At 39.9% G+C, this 18,159-nt stretch overlaps 1 protein-coding gene across 2 annotated transcripts in view; it reads left to right on the top strand.

The window, feature by feature from the left end:
• The first annotated feature begins 3,705 nt into the window (after positions 1–3,705).
• LOC124134713 overlaps positions 3,706–18,159 on the top strand; it is a 50,441-nt gene continuing 35,987 nt past the window's right edge. For both annotated transcript variants that reach the window (XM_048382493.1, XM_046499756.2), the window contains exon 1: positions 3,706–3,905. In XM_048382493.1, the coding sequence (XP_048238450.1) occupies positions 3,832–3,905 (74 nt within the window). In that variant the 5' untranslated portion in view covers positions 3,706–3,831. The remainder of the gene's footprint in view (positions 3,906–18,159) is intronic.

The following is an 18,159-nucleotide window of genomic DNA, read 5'->3' as shown; positions in this document are numbered from 1 at the left end:
TTGATAGAGACGTGATATGTTATATTGCTAAATGTCTAACAAATTGAAATATAGATAACTAGGGAGTTCTTGCAGTGTTCTTGTCATACATCTGATGTTGTAACAAAAATCTGCCTATATGTTGTCATAAAATGTAAGTGAGTTTGTAATAAGAATTATATGTTGATAGTGAATCAGTACAAAATGATGTTGTTCTGACGCACACCTTCAAATAAGTGTATAACCGCATTCCCCAATTACCATCAGGATTCATTACACGAAACACGTGTTGCCGTTCTGACAACGGCTCCGGAGGTCTGGTAATGGGAGAACGCAAACTAGAGACCATATAATCTATTACATGGTCTCTGCTCAAACCACCCTCCGGAGATTTTGTATTATTTGTTGGTTGGTTGGTAAACTCACGCTGAAGGCGGCCTGTAAATAGTCAAGGCGGGTATACTTGGTTATAATACATACTGAGCAACTTGCTGCCGGCGTATTGTGACACGCAATCAGGTAATTAACCGAGTCTGACTCCTACCAAGAAGTCGCCCGTACGACAAGTAGCAGACTTACACCAGAGACCGTATGGTCTCTGCTAAGGCTTAGTCTCTGAAAATATTTTGATGGAAACAAATAACACCATTTAATTGAAAAGGAGCCCCATGGTGAGGAAAGTACCTGAGGAAAATCTAGACTTGCTTCATTTAGGGCGTTTGGATTACAGAAAGGACTGGGCGGAAGGGAAAATAGTATATGTGGATCAGGTTCTATGAGACAGTCGAGACCATATAGTTTGCTCGGGACTATTCTAACGCGGAATCTCAAGGGGTTGAGTATGTGAATTGGGTAAACGTCTCTTTGAACGGTATGTAAGTTATATTACGTCGTTTCAGCTTGATGTGGGAGGAAAGCCAGAACTCATAGACGTTTCGGACTTTGTGAGGCCAAAGAGCACGAGTTGGTGCTTACAAACCAAGAAACACAATCAGTGCGAATATTGGATTCGAACCCACTACTTTTGGTTTGTAAGGGGGTCGCGTGAATGAGAATGATTTTACGACGCTTTTAGCAATATTCCAGCATGGGGGGCCGCCAGAAATGGGCTTCTCACTTTGTTAATATTGGGGACCAAATCCGGGCCTTCGGCGTGACGAGCGAACGATTCAACCACTAGGCTACCCCACCGCCCGATAAAAGGCTTCGAGTCGCCTGAAATAGAAATCAGGCGGCCATAATATAGCTAGTGTGGAGAAGAGTTAGAAGTCTGCTTAGTGGCCACCAGGGGAGACAACTCTCAACCGTGAGTGTGCAGTCACGCCGGATGATACTGGTTAGACAAGTCCTGATTTGATTACATTGACAGCCAAATTAGAATATGCCCTGGGTGGATTTCGGGGCAGATCAGATTGACTGGTTACACTGTGTGACCTTGTTGATCGTGTGACATCGATATCGTATATTCAGTGACGGGTAGATGTGATCAAGAGTCGGTGACTAATGGTCCGCCCTGATATTTGCTCAGTCACTCGTGGAAATAGCTCCTTTTCCACCTAAGTCGATGAAAGATACATCATATTTGACAGTGGTTTATTTCCAAAATATTACACAAAACAATTAACACGCAAAATCTAAATTCTCCCTACTATACACATTGACTTTTTCACACATGGCTTCCTGCGAGCAACCGAGATATAGAGCGTATTAAAAAAAAAAATAAAAAAAATAATAATAAACTCCACAAAATACTTGTATTATGTTTTTTCTTAATTTACGTACTGCTGAAATTTCACACCTGATAAATAAATAAACACTCATTTTCTGTTTGAGGTATTTAATCTAACTTACAAGCGCATTAAAATATCAAATTTAAACAACAAACATGGCGCCGAACGAAACCGGGAGGAGCGATCGCTCAGCAATGCATCTGAAGCATAACTGTTAAAATAGGAAGAGTTTCAAACAAATAACGCATACGAACAACTGTTATCCAGTAAATCTTTCACTGGATGTAAAATATTGTCACTGTCAACTCAGAAAAGAAAAGATCAAGTTTTCCAAAGCCCGACTACTACCACATGCGAAAGAGGCACGGGCGGTAACCGGTAGTTCCGACAAAGTGTTATTTTCACTGCAGTGAACACATTTCTTTTCTGTCACAGCTGTGAAAATCTCACTTTTCTAAACTTAAGAAATCTCAGTTTTTCACTTTTAAGTATATAATAAAGCGGTGGTTGGTAGCCTAGTTGTTAACGCGGTAGCTCGTCACACATACTGCCCGGGTTCGAGTCCCCACATGTGTGAAGCTCATTTCTGGTGTCCACGCCGTGATATTGCTGAAATATTGTTAAAACAGGCGTAAAATCATACTAACTCACTCACATCGATTACAGGATACTTCACTGAGTGTTTGGTGACAATGCACAACAGGTGGTGTGTGATGATAATCGAGGAAATGATTATAAGCTGGACAGCAAAACTTCCTACATATCAATGAGTGAATGGTGTTTAACGCCGTAGTCATCTCAGGGGGGTCTAATAATCGGGACCAGGGAAACCAGACTGATAGTATGAGCAGCGATCCTCGTCGTAGGGGCAAGATAAAACCCAGCCACCCACCACGTCCCCGTGTTAGTCGAGTCTAACGAGAAACAAGAGTGTGAAGGAAAGATCGAAACTTCGGGAGGACTTAAACATTTACCACGTTGGTAAAACCCACGAGGTATGGTGTTGACAAACATAGAAACTATGTATATCAATGCGAACAGGGATTCGAACTCACGGTCATAAATTTCTGGCAGGGCTGAAGGAGTGAGTGAGTTCGGTTTTACGCCGCTTATCACCAGAAATGGGCGTCACACATTGTACCCATGTACAAACGCTTTAACCACTAGGCTACCCGACCGCCCCCATGGCTGAAGGACGCAACTCAACACAGCGAAATGCGGCTCCTTAGAAAACAGGGCCATCCGTGCCGCCACACAAAAAACATTGTGGGACCATCTTTGTCTGGATATACGGTAGTTCTACTGGTTGTGTTTTTGCAGTATGTGATCCTGGAAAGATATCACCAATTAATTATATCGACTACTGGTAACGGATATCAACCTGGAACATTACACATTAATCTTTAAACTTTAATCCAAATAAATATACGTAAACGTTCGTCTTAACATATCAGAACTTCAAATTCAATCCTACAGAAGCATACATGATTAAAAAACACCACGACATTACTTAACAAAATCTTACATCGATTTCAGATCAAAAGACTAGTGATTGTAGGTGAACAATATTGGTATTTACTGATTCACCTGTCCCAACACATTAGCATTCTGTCACATTCAGATTAATAAAATCGATACCAACCCAATCCGCTCAACGCTGTAATGTTAAAATCGTAATAAAATCTAATCGTTATATTACGTGCACATATATATTGTGGGTCCCTACCTCATCGTCGCCTATGCCAGTTCAGAATTATAACGGCGTCGATCCAAACAATTAACCAAGTGTCTCGACAATCTAGCGTTTTAGCTATCGGTTCCTCGAACCTGTCAAAGTATATTGTGAATCTCTCGGGTATAACAGTGCAGCCATCCATGGGACCAACGCGATTGTTTGCGATCGGGGTGATCCTAATCAATTATCGATTACAATTCGGTTGTTTGGAGAATAGTTTCGACCACAAGCTGTTTATATTGATTGGAATTCAGTTCGTTGGGAAATAGCATTTATACAGGAGACGAGTTGGGTAGTTGTAAGCTTGTCTTCGTGTCGTGAGATTGGACTGCGTCTTTGGGACCCTTTCAAAGAAAATAGGATTTGTTTTATTTGGATCGTACATCCATGTCGGCGGTTTCGTTCACCGGGTCTGTCCGGTCAGCGAGAAGATCGGCAGATATGGGACGATCTCGATCTGAGTGAGTTTTTGTCTTCAGATATGTGTTTTTCATGATTTGGGCGAGATATATTTTCTAATAGACATGACCTGTTAGGTACGACATTATGATAGCGAGATTTGTAGTGTAGATATGCTGATCAGACCGCTATCTTGATGTAAGCAACGTGTATAGCGTGATATTAATGCAAGACAAGATTTCGAGAAATCTTGATATAATCTGTTATGGGCGCATGGTTGCACCACATTGACATGAATACATTAATCTACTATGATATGTATACATTCTACTATACTATGAATGTATATAGAATATGTAAATATATAATTGCTATCATTGTGTTATTACGTCTTGTTAAAATAATGCTGATTAAATAGTGATCATTAAACGATGTGTGTTAGTCTACGTGTATTTGGTTGTTTGAGATTTGGCGCTTTTGGAAAAACAATTCAATGATAGAATAATTAACTGCATGGAACTTGGCGTTGTTTGCCCAAAAGTATATATCTGAATTTATTTTGTCACGTCTCGAGTTTTTGGATGACCGTCAACTTAGATTTGTCACAGCAATAATACAACCAACCATGACACCACTGATTATTGTTTTTAGGAAGTGATTACAGTATGTAGCAATACATGTGTAGCAATAGTATAATCATCCATGACATCACTGATTGTTGGTTTGAGGAGGTGATTACAGTATGTAGCAATACACGTATAGCAATAGTATAATCACCCATGACACCACTAATTGTTGGTTTTAGGAAGTGTTTACAGTATGTGGCAATACATGAAGGGGAAATTCCAAATTGACTTTCGAAATAATCCCTCTTGACGCAAGCTTGGTACAAGATGTCCGTCTTTACCGACACTGAAATCGACATTTTATCGACACATTTTATATGATAAAACACCGTTTGCATTGACACCAACAACCCCAAATTGGTTTTATGTTGTACGACATCATCGTAAATTTGGCGTTAAATGATTTATAATAATTATCTTGGCAGTCGCATAATCTGACCCAAGACAAAACTAGCGATAGTGCAAGTCGAAAAAAAAAATCATTATGTTTTTTCATCACCATTAGTCGTGCTCGGGACATAATGTTCAATGCAGCGTTGAACCCAACCCATACCTCTATGTAAGAGCATATATATTTTCTTTTTGTTTTGCATATTTATAATCAGTGAGTTATAGCACATACACTGTTATATACACAAGTCGTTTCGTTTGCCGATGACAGGTACATTGCTGGAATACTCCTCGTAAATTATTGTCATGTGTACCCCTTATTGAAACATAACCCAGAACACTTGTTACAGCTTGTTGATAACACAACACGGCATAAAAAAAGCATATGTAATAACCTCCGGAAATACCACGAAGTCATTAGTAACACGTGTTTATTTCGTTATGTCGATCTTCAACAATAAGTCTTGTTTGATTGACAGGATTGATAATGATTACCCTAGAGCCACGTGGTAGCATGTCCCGAACGTGCAAAATTGCGCCAATGTGTTGTTACAGCGCAATCAGTGACGCCATGTCGGGCGTGTCATATTACAACTTTGTTAAGAAAACACCATCGGCATACCTTTAGCCGCTTCCTTCAAAGCAGCGTCATTGAGTGTTAAAGACAGGGAGGATGCGCATCTGTTGCCGTAACCATGGAAACTGCTGACATGGTAATACGTTTACGTTTTTAGTGGAGACCAATTTGTATTTATGAGACGATTATGTAACGCTTGAGGATTGTTGATGTCATATAAGATAACGGTTTATGGTTCCGTATGGAAAACATAATCTACTGCATAGACTAAACAATGTATTAAAAATTGGAAAGGTAATAACACGGGTATTGCATATTCATCTTGAGTTACCGTGAGTGGTGTTTATGAGATTGCAATATTTGATACGCTCTCAGATGAGAAAGTCTGAAAAAACATGTTGCCATGGATGGTGGATGGTGGATGGTGGCAGATACAGCATGGTTCTTACAGAGCCATGATATGGAGAATCATACATAAAATTCCCCGAGCACAACGATAAATGAGATATGAAATATGAAACGTCAACGCCAAAGGACAACCAGCCTCGATTATCCGCGGATTCAGATTCAAGGGGTTGTAAAGGCAAACGAGAGGTGAATATTATATACTACTCAAAAGAAGTTAATGAGTACCAATTTCTTTTATACTACCATGGTTAATCTGTCATGCCATGACAGATAAATGATAGTTAGTGATGACGCCAGGTGTTCGTTATCGTCCAAGATACATTCGTTGTTATGAGTTCCTTCATTGTTCATGATACAGTCGTTATTATTGGTCTCTTTATCGTTCATGGGGCATTCGTTGTTATTGGTTTCTTCATTGTTCATGAAAATGAAACATTCGTTGTTATTGGTTTCTTCATTGTTCATGAAACATTCGTTGTTATTGGTTTCTTCATTGTTCATGATACATTCGTTGTTATTGGTTTCTTCATTGTTCATGGGGCATTCGTTGTTATTGGTTTCTTCATTGTTCATGAAACATTCGTTGTTATTGGTTTCTTCATTGTTCATGATACATTCGTTGTTATTGGTTTCTTCATTGTTCATGATACATTCGTTGTTATTGGTTCCTTCATTGTTCATGATTCATTCGTTGTTATTGGTTTCTTCATCGTTCATGCTACATTCGTTGTTATTGGTTTCTTCATTGTTCATGATACATTCGTTGTTATTGGTTTCTTCATTGTTCATGATACATTCGTTGTTATTGGTTTCTTCATCGTTCATGGGGCATTCGTTGTTATTGATTTCTTCATCGTTCATGGGGCATTCGTTGTTATTGGTTTCTTCATCGTTCATGGGGCATTCGTTGTTATTGGTTTCTTCATCGTTTATGGGGCATTCGTTATTGGTTTCTTCATTGTTCATGATGCATTCGTTGTTATTGGTTTATTCATCTTCCAAAACGCATTTGTTTTTTGCTCATCGGTCCTCAGACTTATTGGTTCCTTCAATATTTATAAAAGTAATGTACAGTTGTTCAAATGTGTACTACATTGTGAATAGAATTATCCTCATTTCAGATGCCTTCCACGTTAGTCCAGATATAGCACAGCCACAATAGTTGATGAACGCACACCTAAACAAAACAACCTTACATGTTTAAGCAAAATATATTTTGTTTTTACGATTTTTTAAGACAAGCATCAACACAGGAATGTCTATAAATTAAAGATGGGATATTGGAAAGGAATTTCTCTTAAATATAAACCTTTCACCACTGAATTTATAGCGGAAGCGAAAGGGAAATACTCTTTTTGTTATCAATTTATGACATTTCTTCACAGCAGAATAAAGTGAGAAATGCCCATGAATCTATCTTATTGGAAGGGCATACAGTGATCACGAACACCAATATTTTGCCTTTTACAGCCAATAGTATCTCTTTCGGCAGGTAATTGAGAATGATTAATCTCTGGCGTTGACGTTTTATATTTATCCAAATTGACGTCACCTTCAGAAATGTTGATATAATGAAAAAAGGTGAAAAGAATCCCACAAAAGAAGCTAGTTGTAGACAGCGTTTAGAACTCCCAGAAACTAGTTTTCAACAGTGATGAGAAACCAGGTTTGTTATATTTGGCTCCAAATAACTGATTTTTCGTTTACCTATCATTTTAACGGTCGGCATAAATTTCAAAGATAACAAATCTCCATCTTCCCATCGTGGTGTATGAAATATTTCAGGAAACTATTTCAACTTAAGAGTTCACTTGTATGCTAAACAGCTTTAGCAATGCTAAATATATTTGTACTTGAAACAAAAAAAGATAGACCAACGAAAACTCAACTCTGGTAATACATTATAGGTTAAATTATGTTGTTTTTCCCAACATAGGGACATTCACGCTGTCGTCATGTACGGTTTTTAGATATCGAAGCTGGAGATAAACAATACGTTCTGTAAGATACCATGTACATAACGAATTCAATGGATCCTCAGTTCATTATTCATATTAACAACAACGTTAATTATCATTTAATGATAAAAATAGCCGGTATGGGCATTTATTCGATCCGATTTCGTTATTTTGAGCTGTGTATAGTTGTGGCCAAGTTGTGGGGTCATGGAGCCAACCGCTTAACCATGCACGTGTTTGAGATATCAGCTTTTTAGCCTGTTTATAATGGCGTGCCAAACTAAGAATCATAATCCGGGCAAATATGAGATTCGAACCCATGGTCATAGGATTCTTGAACACCCAAAGGGACGCAACTCTGCACATTTTACATCAATGTAAAGTGTCTTCAAGATTATTACGACTCGTGCATATATGTATATAAAATAATGCCAACACACGAAGCACTGTATTCGGTTTGCTCTGCTCGATCCAGGTCTTTTACTGTTTCATGCATCCCGCATCTGGTAGCTTTTCGATGCAAACCGTTTAGATGTGAAATAAAAGCAACAAAACCTAACTATAGTCATATGAAATCTCTAAAGCAGAGTCTACTGTACGATTCTGACAATATCATCAGCTTGTGTATATGAATTACTATCAAATTGTTATGTTAACAGATGTTTGCGAAAAGGTAAGCATATCCCGCCCCATCCGTGGCACTCGTCACAAACACATGCAAAGGCAAGTCAACTGTTCACCTGAAACACACAGGAATAGTATTTAAACATGCAGTTAATTATTTTGTTACATTAATTATGATTATGTATATGTACACAGCTGCATATTAACATATTATGTTATGAATAATTAATGATTTATAATATAGCCCCTTCGGTAGTTATAGCGACATTTTTGCAACTACACTGTTAGGGAGCAACCTTTTGATTTTCAGGAAGGGAGTTGGGATATTGGTTAGAGATCAGTATTTTCTATTTACTGCGTAAGAGCTCAATCATTATTGATCACTTATTAATATATTTAAATATAAAAAAAAATGAAGGACTGTAATTTTTGGATACTTTAATATAGTCTGTAAGATTAGGGCATATAATTATTTTTCCGAAAATACAGGGCATATGTAAATTTCTTTCAGTGAAACAGAGGTTTGATATTTTTGAGACACTCCCCCCCCCCCCCCCCCCCTCTACTTACACACACACCCAAGGACGCCCGCACGCACGCTGTTGGCATCAAAACACATGTGTTATTACCGTGTCCTCGTCGTGATTATGTTTGCTGTAAACACAGCCTTCTTTAATGTAAAATATCAGCAACCCCGAACAGTAACTGTATCACATTACGTTGAAGTAAGACACGAAAGATAGTGGAGAAGATATACATTAGCTAAAAAACATTAAGTTTAAGATGTTATCAGAGTTGTCGATTGCGTTTCGTGGAGATCTATGAAAGTGCCAATCAGGTGCGGGGCATGACATAAAACCTTGTCATCAGGCCCGGACTGGATGTACATTTCAATTACGGTTAACGGACCGTGCGTTAACGTTGAACAACCTTGCAGTCTAACAATGACTGGGCGTACCAACGTGAACTGTTTTTTTAAACGCTTGAATACGATATACCCGTTTTTAACGTGATTAAAGATTAAGGTTTGATGGGTCAGTGAATAAATACAGACTTATGTCAACTACTTAAATGTCGCGATTTATAAATGAAACGAACTCCGGGACTTACAGGGTTGTTCAGACGTATGCGAGGAGCCGCATGCGTGCAGGAATATCGTCTAACAATTCTATTAATGCTAACCTGTTACAAAGTTATAAATAGTTTGGTGTATAGCGTAGGAGAAGGAATCTAGCATGTCGACTCATCAATTTCACAACTACGTGTCTAGCACGTCGGCCTGTAGTGTGATCTAGGGAGTGAGTATGGTTTTACGCCGCTTTCAGCACTTTTCCCAGCAGTATTATGGCAGGGGACACCTGAAATGGGCCTCTCACGTTGATGCCATGCGGGGAATCGAACCCGTGACTTTCGCGCGACGGGCGAACGTTTTAACCTCAAGCTTACAGAGATGTGATCGAGCCTGGCAAACGAGTGGTCAGTCGTGTAAACACCACCTACGTCATCGTGGTACAGTGACTCGCTGTCCCTCCATGTCGTAGTTTAATCAACTTTCAGTATGTAACAGTAAGTATGTAACGCTAGGCCAGCTATCTCCAAGTATTAATCAAGACATTTAGGTGATCAAGAGGTGCGTTTAGCGGGTTTGCGAACCCCATCTTCCACTTTGTGACACCTCGTTTGGCAGCCTGTCAAACACGCCACGCGTGTTTTTGTTCAAAATCCTGGATCTATCTCTGTCAACAGGCATATCAAATTGACACAAACACTGAAACACTTAATTTAATTTGCTTTCATAGATACTGTTATTCACTATTACAACAAATGCCAAGTGGTCTGCATTGGAACTTTAAGCCTACATTCTGTAAGGTACAGACAGGGTAAAGTGTACCTGAACGCTCTCATGAAATGGAAAATATTGTCATTTCATCACCTGGGTTAATTTCCCGACAATTGGAAACCATCGCACGTGCACAACATGCAAAATGTGGGATGAACGTACTTTCATACACACCGTGTGCTGCACAAATCTGTACTGCACGTGCATGCCATGCAAAATGTGTGCTGCACTGCATTTTGTATAAAATGTGATAATAAGCCGGATTGAACAGAACTATTTTTAACAGTTTAACAGCCTCACCAGGACATTTACACCCGTGAAGATGCGCGTTAGAACAGGTCTTCAGCAACCCATGCTTGCGGTAAGAGGCGACTGAGCTTGTCGTTCGAGGCGACTAACGGGATCGGGTGGTCAGGCTCGCTGACTTGGTCGATGCATGTCACCGTATCCCAATTGCGTGGATCGATACTCATGATACTCGATTATTTACAGACCGCCGTCATAAAGCTGGAATATTGCTGAGTGGGGCGTTAAAATACAAACAAACTAACAAACAAGGACATTAAGGCACTACCTGGTTTGTTTCACAGTTCCTGGACCATATTGTTTTCCCTTCCGCACATCCCTTACTGTAATGCAATAGCGGTAAATGAAGCGAGTCTAGATTTTCCACAAGTTCAGGCTCTGAATCTCCCATATTACTTGGGCTCCTTTTCAATTTTAAATCAGTTGATTGTTTCTATCAAAATTGCATATTTTCAAAGTCTAAGCGTTAGTCTCGTTCTTCCGGAGAGGTCGTACCTCCTGCCCCAGTAATATCCATCTTCCCGAGGCAAGGGAGTTAACTGAATATAAAAGTCCAGTTTCCATCCTTGCCGAACTAGGCTGGAATTCCGGAGTTATATTTTAGCTGGACTAACGAGTCCAATCAAACTTGAGTAAATAACTGGACAACCGTTTCGTGATCAACACGCATTTCAACGTGCAAATTTCGGTCGACTGCGGGATGTGCAAAACATATGTATCGTAAATTGGGCGTCGACACATCTTTGCCAAATCTTTTCATGTTTTTAATCAAGTAGCTCAAGTGATCAGATAAACTTCGCAAGGTAAAACCCCTTTTATTACAATATAGATCTTGATTATCGATCCGATGGCCTAGCCTGGGCGCCGCCATTTTGTTTAAAGCAAATGTAAGTGATTTGAGAGGTGTAATCTGATTGGTCGATAGGAGGGATATAGAAGGGACAGAACTCGTAACAACCACTGGTGGCACTACAATCCAGCCACGAAATTCAAGACTATTTCGGCAAGGGTGGAAACTGGACTTCTATAATCAGTTAACTCCTTTGCCTCGAGAAGATGAATAACATCAGTTGTCCTCTTTGCCCCAACAACCATATGTCTCACCGTGGCTCCAGCCCACTCGCAGCAGTAATGAAGTGTGTTGTGTTTGTCAGAAATACTTCCAGTAACTTATGGGAACTTTTATTGGCTGCAACACTTATCTCTTCCTGAGGGCCTGTTTAACACTCTTGTAATGTACGCGATAAAGCATTGTAAGCAAATATATTGCCGAAACGTGGCTCATTTATTTCGAACCTTTTTACCTGAAATGAATCATGACTCTGTGATGTTACATTTCCGTGAAATACTGTAATACTGTAATACTGAAATACTGTAATACTGTATTACTGTAATAGGTTGAAGCCATGGTGGGTGAGACGCAAAGTCGAAGGGAGGCTACTCGTTCTTATATTCTGTGTCGGCATATATGTGTGGTGGTAAAGCTACTGTCGTTGCCCCGTGTCGCAAGACACATGTTCACAATATGTTCAATAGCTGACTTTTAAAAAAACAAAAACATATAAAAATGTCCCGCGCAGTCAAGAATAAAATTCACTCTTTTTTTTACACCCACACCACCTTGACTAATACAATGGCCAGTGTGGTAGTCTATCATTGTTTATCATTTATATGAGTGGCAGGTGCTACCGGTTCGGCAGGACCTGCTTACCCTTTTCGCGAACACCTGGTGTCAACACTGATTTTCAGTGATCCATTCATATAATTTTCAACTCATCTTTTACAGCCATTGGAATCTGTTTCGGTAGATAGTCGAGCCTGGTTAGTCTCTGACGTTGACGTTTAATAGTTGATGACAAAATACATTCAGTTCACTATTCTGACTTAAGAATAACAGTGAGTGAGTGAGATGGGTTTAACGCCGCTTTTAACACTATTCCAGTTATATCACGGCGTGTCAGCTTAATGTGGGAGGAAAGCCCAAAGTGATGCAGGTCTCGGACGTTTACCACTTCGGTGAAACCCACGAGCACGGGTATGGTGCTGACAAACCTAGAAACATAATCGGGGCAAACCGGGATTCGAACCCACAATCATAGGTTTCTGGCGTGCCCAAGGGACGCAACTCTGCACAGCAACTCTGTTATTACGACAATAACATCTGATTTTATGTTAATTGAAAAGAGGGCCCTGATCGAGCTTCACCCGAGTGCAGTTGGTAAGAGATAGGAAAGCATAAAGAGGCGTGTATGTAAATAATTCGCTAAATTCTTTTATTAATACACCAGTCTGGTTCACAAACATCTACACACTAAATTAATGAAATAGCACCTAGTTGTTGACTTTGAACGTTTTCGCCAATCTCTATGCAAATTATTTGGTTAGTTTGTTGCTTAACGCCGCACTCAGCAATATTCCAGCAACATGATTGCGGTCTGTAAATAATTGAGTCTGGAACTGACAATTCGAGATGACCTACCATTACGCCGGATGCCGCAGTGCTGTGTCACTGAATGCCATGAAATGTTTACCTGGTACGCGGATACCAATATTTTAATGTTGATATTTTTTAATTACTTGCAAAGAGTGTCAAATCAATAAAAGATTTGATCCTAACTTTATGAGCACCGATATGGTTATGTATTCTGTGTGAAAACCCCAATCTAGTTTACTTGTGCCAGCTATGAACACCGATATAACTCAAGAGTTCTTAAATTGGGTGCCAAGACCAATACGTGATATACCGGATGCCTAGAGAGGGAGAGGGAACGCATGGGTGATGGCACCATCATCCAATGATTGACATCATGAGCATCGATCCACGCAATTGCGATACGATGACATGCCATTGGCAAAGAGTATATATTCCTGCTGGGATATTGTTCCTTTGTGCCATCTTTCTTTTAACAGTTTTCATTTGGAAATGTTTTCCACGATACATTTCCACTGGCAGTATTTGTTCCGGATTGAACTTATTATATGAAGAACTGATTGACACAATCAACCAAATCACCAAGCCTGACCACCTGATCCCACAAGCCGCCTTTTACGTCAAGCGTGGGTCAGTGGGGTCCCGATTCTTGCCCTGATCATGTCCTTTAAAAGTGGCTGTGTGAAATGTACATGTTATATTTCCTATGTGTAACACTATCTTACGAAGTTGTACATATTGTATACTATCTTATTTTGTATTGATGTTGTAATCGTGTCTCATAAGCCTGGGCGTAACGTTGGTATGTTACCACTGTAACGCGTAACACGCAAATAACTCTCTGTCTCTCTCTGAGTGCTTGTCTCTCTCTCTCTCCTTCTCTCTCTCTCTCTCATGATGAACGTGTATATTATTATCAGCCAGTATCCTTTTCGATTACGGGTGAGAATGGATCGCTTGCACCCCATGCTTGTGAGATGGGGTAGAATGGGTTTAACATCGCGTTCAAGATTATTTCATTTGTATAGCTACTTATATGCAGGTGTGTGCGGCTGCGTGTACTAGTCAGGACTTAAGTCAGGTTTATATTGTTAGCTCCATTCAGGCACAGTTTACTGGCTTCGAGCCGACTAATCATTGTTTTATCCCCTTAATGCTGATCACCAGGCAAGGTAACAACAAGTAATAGCTTTTCACTTCTTTTGTCATGACGCAGTCAGGGGATCAAACCATTGACCTTCCACTCTCCGGGCAAACGATCTGTCCACAAGACCACGGAGGCGGTCCTAGAATTTAAGGGACTTGTGGGTTCCTTAATATTTGATGGATACTTTATTTTTATTTAACCGAATACAGATGCTCTTTCTCACTAGATCCCAGAGGCGGTCCCATCCCATGCTTTTAAGAGCCGATTAAACGGATGATCTTGTGGTCACAAATGCTTTCAGGACATCTCACAGTGTGGATGTTGTTGTTCATGCTGTCAGCCACTGGTTTGCCTTACTGATTATTCACAGGCCGCTGTGGTACGGCTGAAATAGTATTAACTGCGGCGTATAACAAAACTCACTCACTCACTCACTCACTCACCTTTCTCAGTGACGCTACAGTACAGATACTAAATAGATGTGTATCAGTTGTGTGTAAATTTGTATGTCCATAGTCGGTCAAGCTAACGGATCGATCCCAAGAGCATCATTGCATATGACCTCAGGAAATATTTAGCAAGAGCGTTAATAACATTTGTATTAAATAGTGTTTAGTATATTTCCAATAATTACGTTCCTGTGGCTCCTGCTAATAGTGAGTGAGTGAGTGAGTATGGTTGTACGCCGCTTTTAGCAATATTCCAGCAATATCACGGCGAAATGGGCTTCACACATTGCACTCATGTCGGGAATCGAACCCGGGTCTTCGGTGTGACGAGCGAACGCTTTAACCACTAGGCTACCCGACCGCCCCTCCTGCTAACATCACCCAGAATAAAACGAAACATATTATCTCAGTACATCCAACCTATTCAGTTTAAAATCGTAACGAGGGGTCACTGCTGAGCCCATGATCCAACACGCCGCAATCAGCTGCGCAGAGTTGCGTCCCTTAGCCATGCCAGAATCCGATAATCGTAGTCTCGAATCCCAGATTGGCCTGGCGATCAGTCTGACAGCACCATACGTGTGCTTGTGGGTTCACAACTTGAAAATCGTCCACGACCTTCATCACTAACGGTTTCATCCCATAAGAAGCACACCCGCGGGCCGTGGAGACCCCGGGTAGAATAGGTCTTCAGCAACCCATGCTTGCCGTAAAAGGTAACTATGCTTGCCGTAAGTGGCGACTAACGGGATCGGGTGGTCAGGCTCGCTGACTTGGTTGATGCATGTCATCGTATCACAATTGCGTGGATCGAGGCTCAAGATATCAATCACTGGATTGACTGGCCCAGACTCGATTATTTACAAACCGCCATCATATAGATGGAATATTGCTGAGTGCGGCGTTAAACACCAAACAAACAAATCATAAGAAGCAGACACGCCGTGAGGTAACTGAATGTTTTCCAAACAGCGTTAAACCTCACTCACTCACTCACTACAACCGTAACGAATACTAATCTACAAAGGTGGTCGTGCACACACAATAGAGGACACGTTCGGTGATATATATATGTGTTCAATCCGTTCGACAATTTGCCTATATCAGATTTCAAGGACAGACTTTATCCTAATAGCTCCTCATGTTCAAACAATGACAGCTCCCCAATAAAGTCAGGCATAATTGTGGATCAAAACAGGTGCGCTCAGTGTTTTGTCTGCGGTGCACGGAAGCCTCTGTTGATAATCCGAGCATTAATTGAACAATGGTATACAATACAGTGTTTTGATGATATCAGCAAGATATGCGAGTAATTTGGTTCTATCTTCATGTATATATACAGATTTTTACGCTATGGCATAACGTGAGACACGAGACCTCTTAGGTAGTGGTCTGGAATGTGGCTTAGGTTACAGTTAACTCTTAAGTACATAAGAGCTGTGGGTACATTGATCGTAAATACATTTCTTTGATTTAGTAAGACTTCCAACCTTTAGTCAAAGAAGTGTGATTGCGGGAGGTTTACGCGCCACATTAACATGTACAAGTTCCAGCAATATGTAGACACGAAATGGGTTTCAAACATTATGACTCTATCATCCTCGATTATCCAAGCTGTAATATTGTATCCTGGGGCCTGCTCGGTAAATCGATCTTAACGCTACGTTTGTCGTAAGTCTATGTTAAAGTATGTGAGTTTCGAAAACCTTTGCACAAAGATCGCTTTGTGGAACGAGACCCCGATTTGTTAATGTTAAATACCCTTCGTACCTAGCTTCGTTATGAAGCCGATTTGAAAGACACGGCGCTACAAATAGCTGTCCAATCAAATTACACTAATGTGCGAGAGATATTCTCAGGGAAGTTACTGTTAAGAGAGAGACAAAGAAACAGTGTAAAAGAACGAACCCATGGTATTATTATAATAACACTGGATAATTGAGGATGTGTAAAAGAGTGTATAAGGTAAATCACAGAACACCTAACTAAATCGTGTGGCAGTGTTTTGCCTTCTGGTATTCAACCGTTTTGAATCGATATGGATACCAAACAGTTTCATACATTTATGATATTCATACATAAACAAATTGCTTCCAAAATATTTTTGTAATTTCAAATGGTTTTATATTATTATTATTATTATTATTACTGTTGTTGTTGTTGTTGTTGTTGTAGACATAGCAGGGGGTGGTGGGTTGCACGTTGCATGTTGTACCATGATGGGAATAGAACGCCCTTAATGCTAACAATATTTTTCAAGAAAGTCACCATTGATTTAAACCAAACGTGTTTGTAGTCACTTTAATGGATATCTGATCACATAGTAACTCCGACATGTATGTCATGCACACATCACCGATGTCATGCGCGTTATCTGTGAAAGACGTGCAGCCACTCAACGAATGTAGATATATCATATATTGAAGCGTGCTTACCCTCAGCTCAGTTCAAGTAGGTTTTCTCATACAGAACACACATCTCAAATTGCTTTTAGAAAACCACACCCGATCTCTAATAGATATAAACACATATACCTATCCGTCATGTTTATTCAGGAGGTTTTGTGGGAATGTTATCCCAGTTGATTCAGACCTTATCTAAAAAAGAAAAACAGGTAAGCTCAAACCATTTTATTTGTCTGTATAATCATTTTTATATTTGTCTGCGTGTTTGAAATTATATGAACATGCTTAATGAAGAACAATTTGTTTACATTTTATGATTTTGGGTAGCGCAACCTTCTACTTATAAATAATATCTACGTATAGATGATTTAAATCTTATTTGTTGATTTCTGTTTCATCCGTTCCTAGTTCCGTAAGTATATAATATCTTCGCTGACAATATTTGTATATTGTGATATTTTGGTTACAGTTGTTCAAGTTAATGTCCATGTTGTATAGAATCCGCGTTGCGTGGCCGTGGGGCCCGTTCCACAAAGCGATCGTAGCGCTACGACTGTCGTAAGTCTATGTTAATATTGGCGTTACGATCACCTGAGCACTAACATCGCTTTGTGGAACGGGACCTTGATCGACAAACTTAAATTATATCAGTGTGATATTGTCCCTTTCGTTTCATTTCGCTTTCTACTTTTCTGTAAAATCCTTGCTAATCGCAATATCAGCTTCAGAACGGGACCAGAAACACGAATACAATGATACAACTAAACCTTGTATTAGACACAGTAAATAATTTTCCCCGAAGCTAAACAAACAGGGCGGTTGCTTTCAGAAGCAAAGAGCACCCGACGAACGAAATCCCATGAATATGAATTAAGATTAATTGATTTTTTATATGAAATTCATTTTCCATAATTTATCATGTGGACAAAGTGTATAGAATATATTCATGATGATATCTAAAGCTATTGTGCTATCGTGACAGTAGCATTATACACCTCCTTATGTGTTCCGTGACCTACCGTCTCGCGACTCCTACAAACTACCTACATACTTGTATATCTACAACAAGGATCATAAACAAGACAACGGGATATGCCGGCGCTGTAGGGTTAATCCTCTTAGGCAGGGATACAGGGTTCGACAACAGTAGCTGGG

The sequence above is a fragment of the Haliotis rufescens genome, unplaced genomic scaffold (assembly GCF_023055435.1).
Source record: "Haliotis rufescens isolate VD_foot unplaced genomic scaffold, xgHalRufe1.0.p SCAF_4, whole genome shotgun sequence".
NCBI classification, from domain to species: Eukaryota; Metazoa; Mollusca; class Gastropoda; order Lepetellida; family Haliotidae; genus Haliotis; species Haliotis rufescens.
Note: the sequence above shows the minus strand (reverse complement) of the source record. Positions and strands in the feature narration are given on the sequence as shown.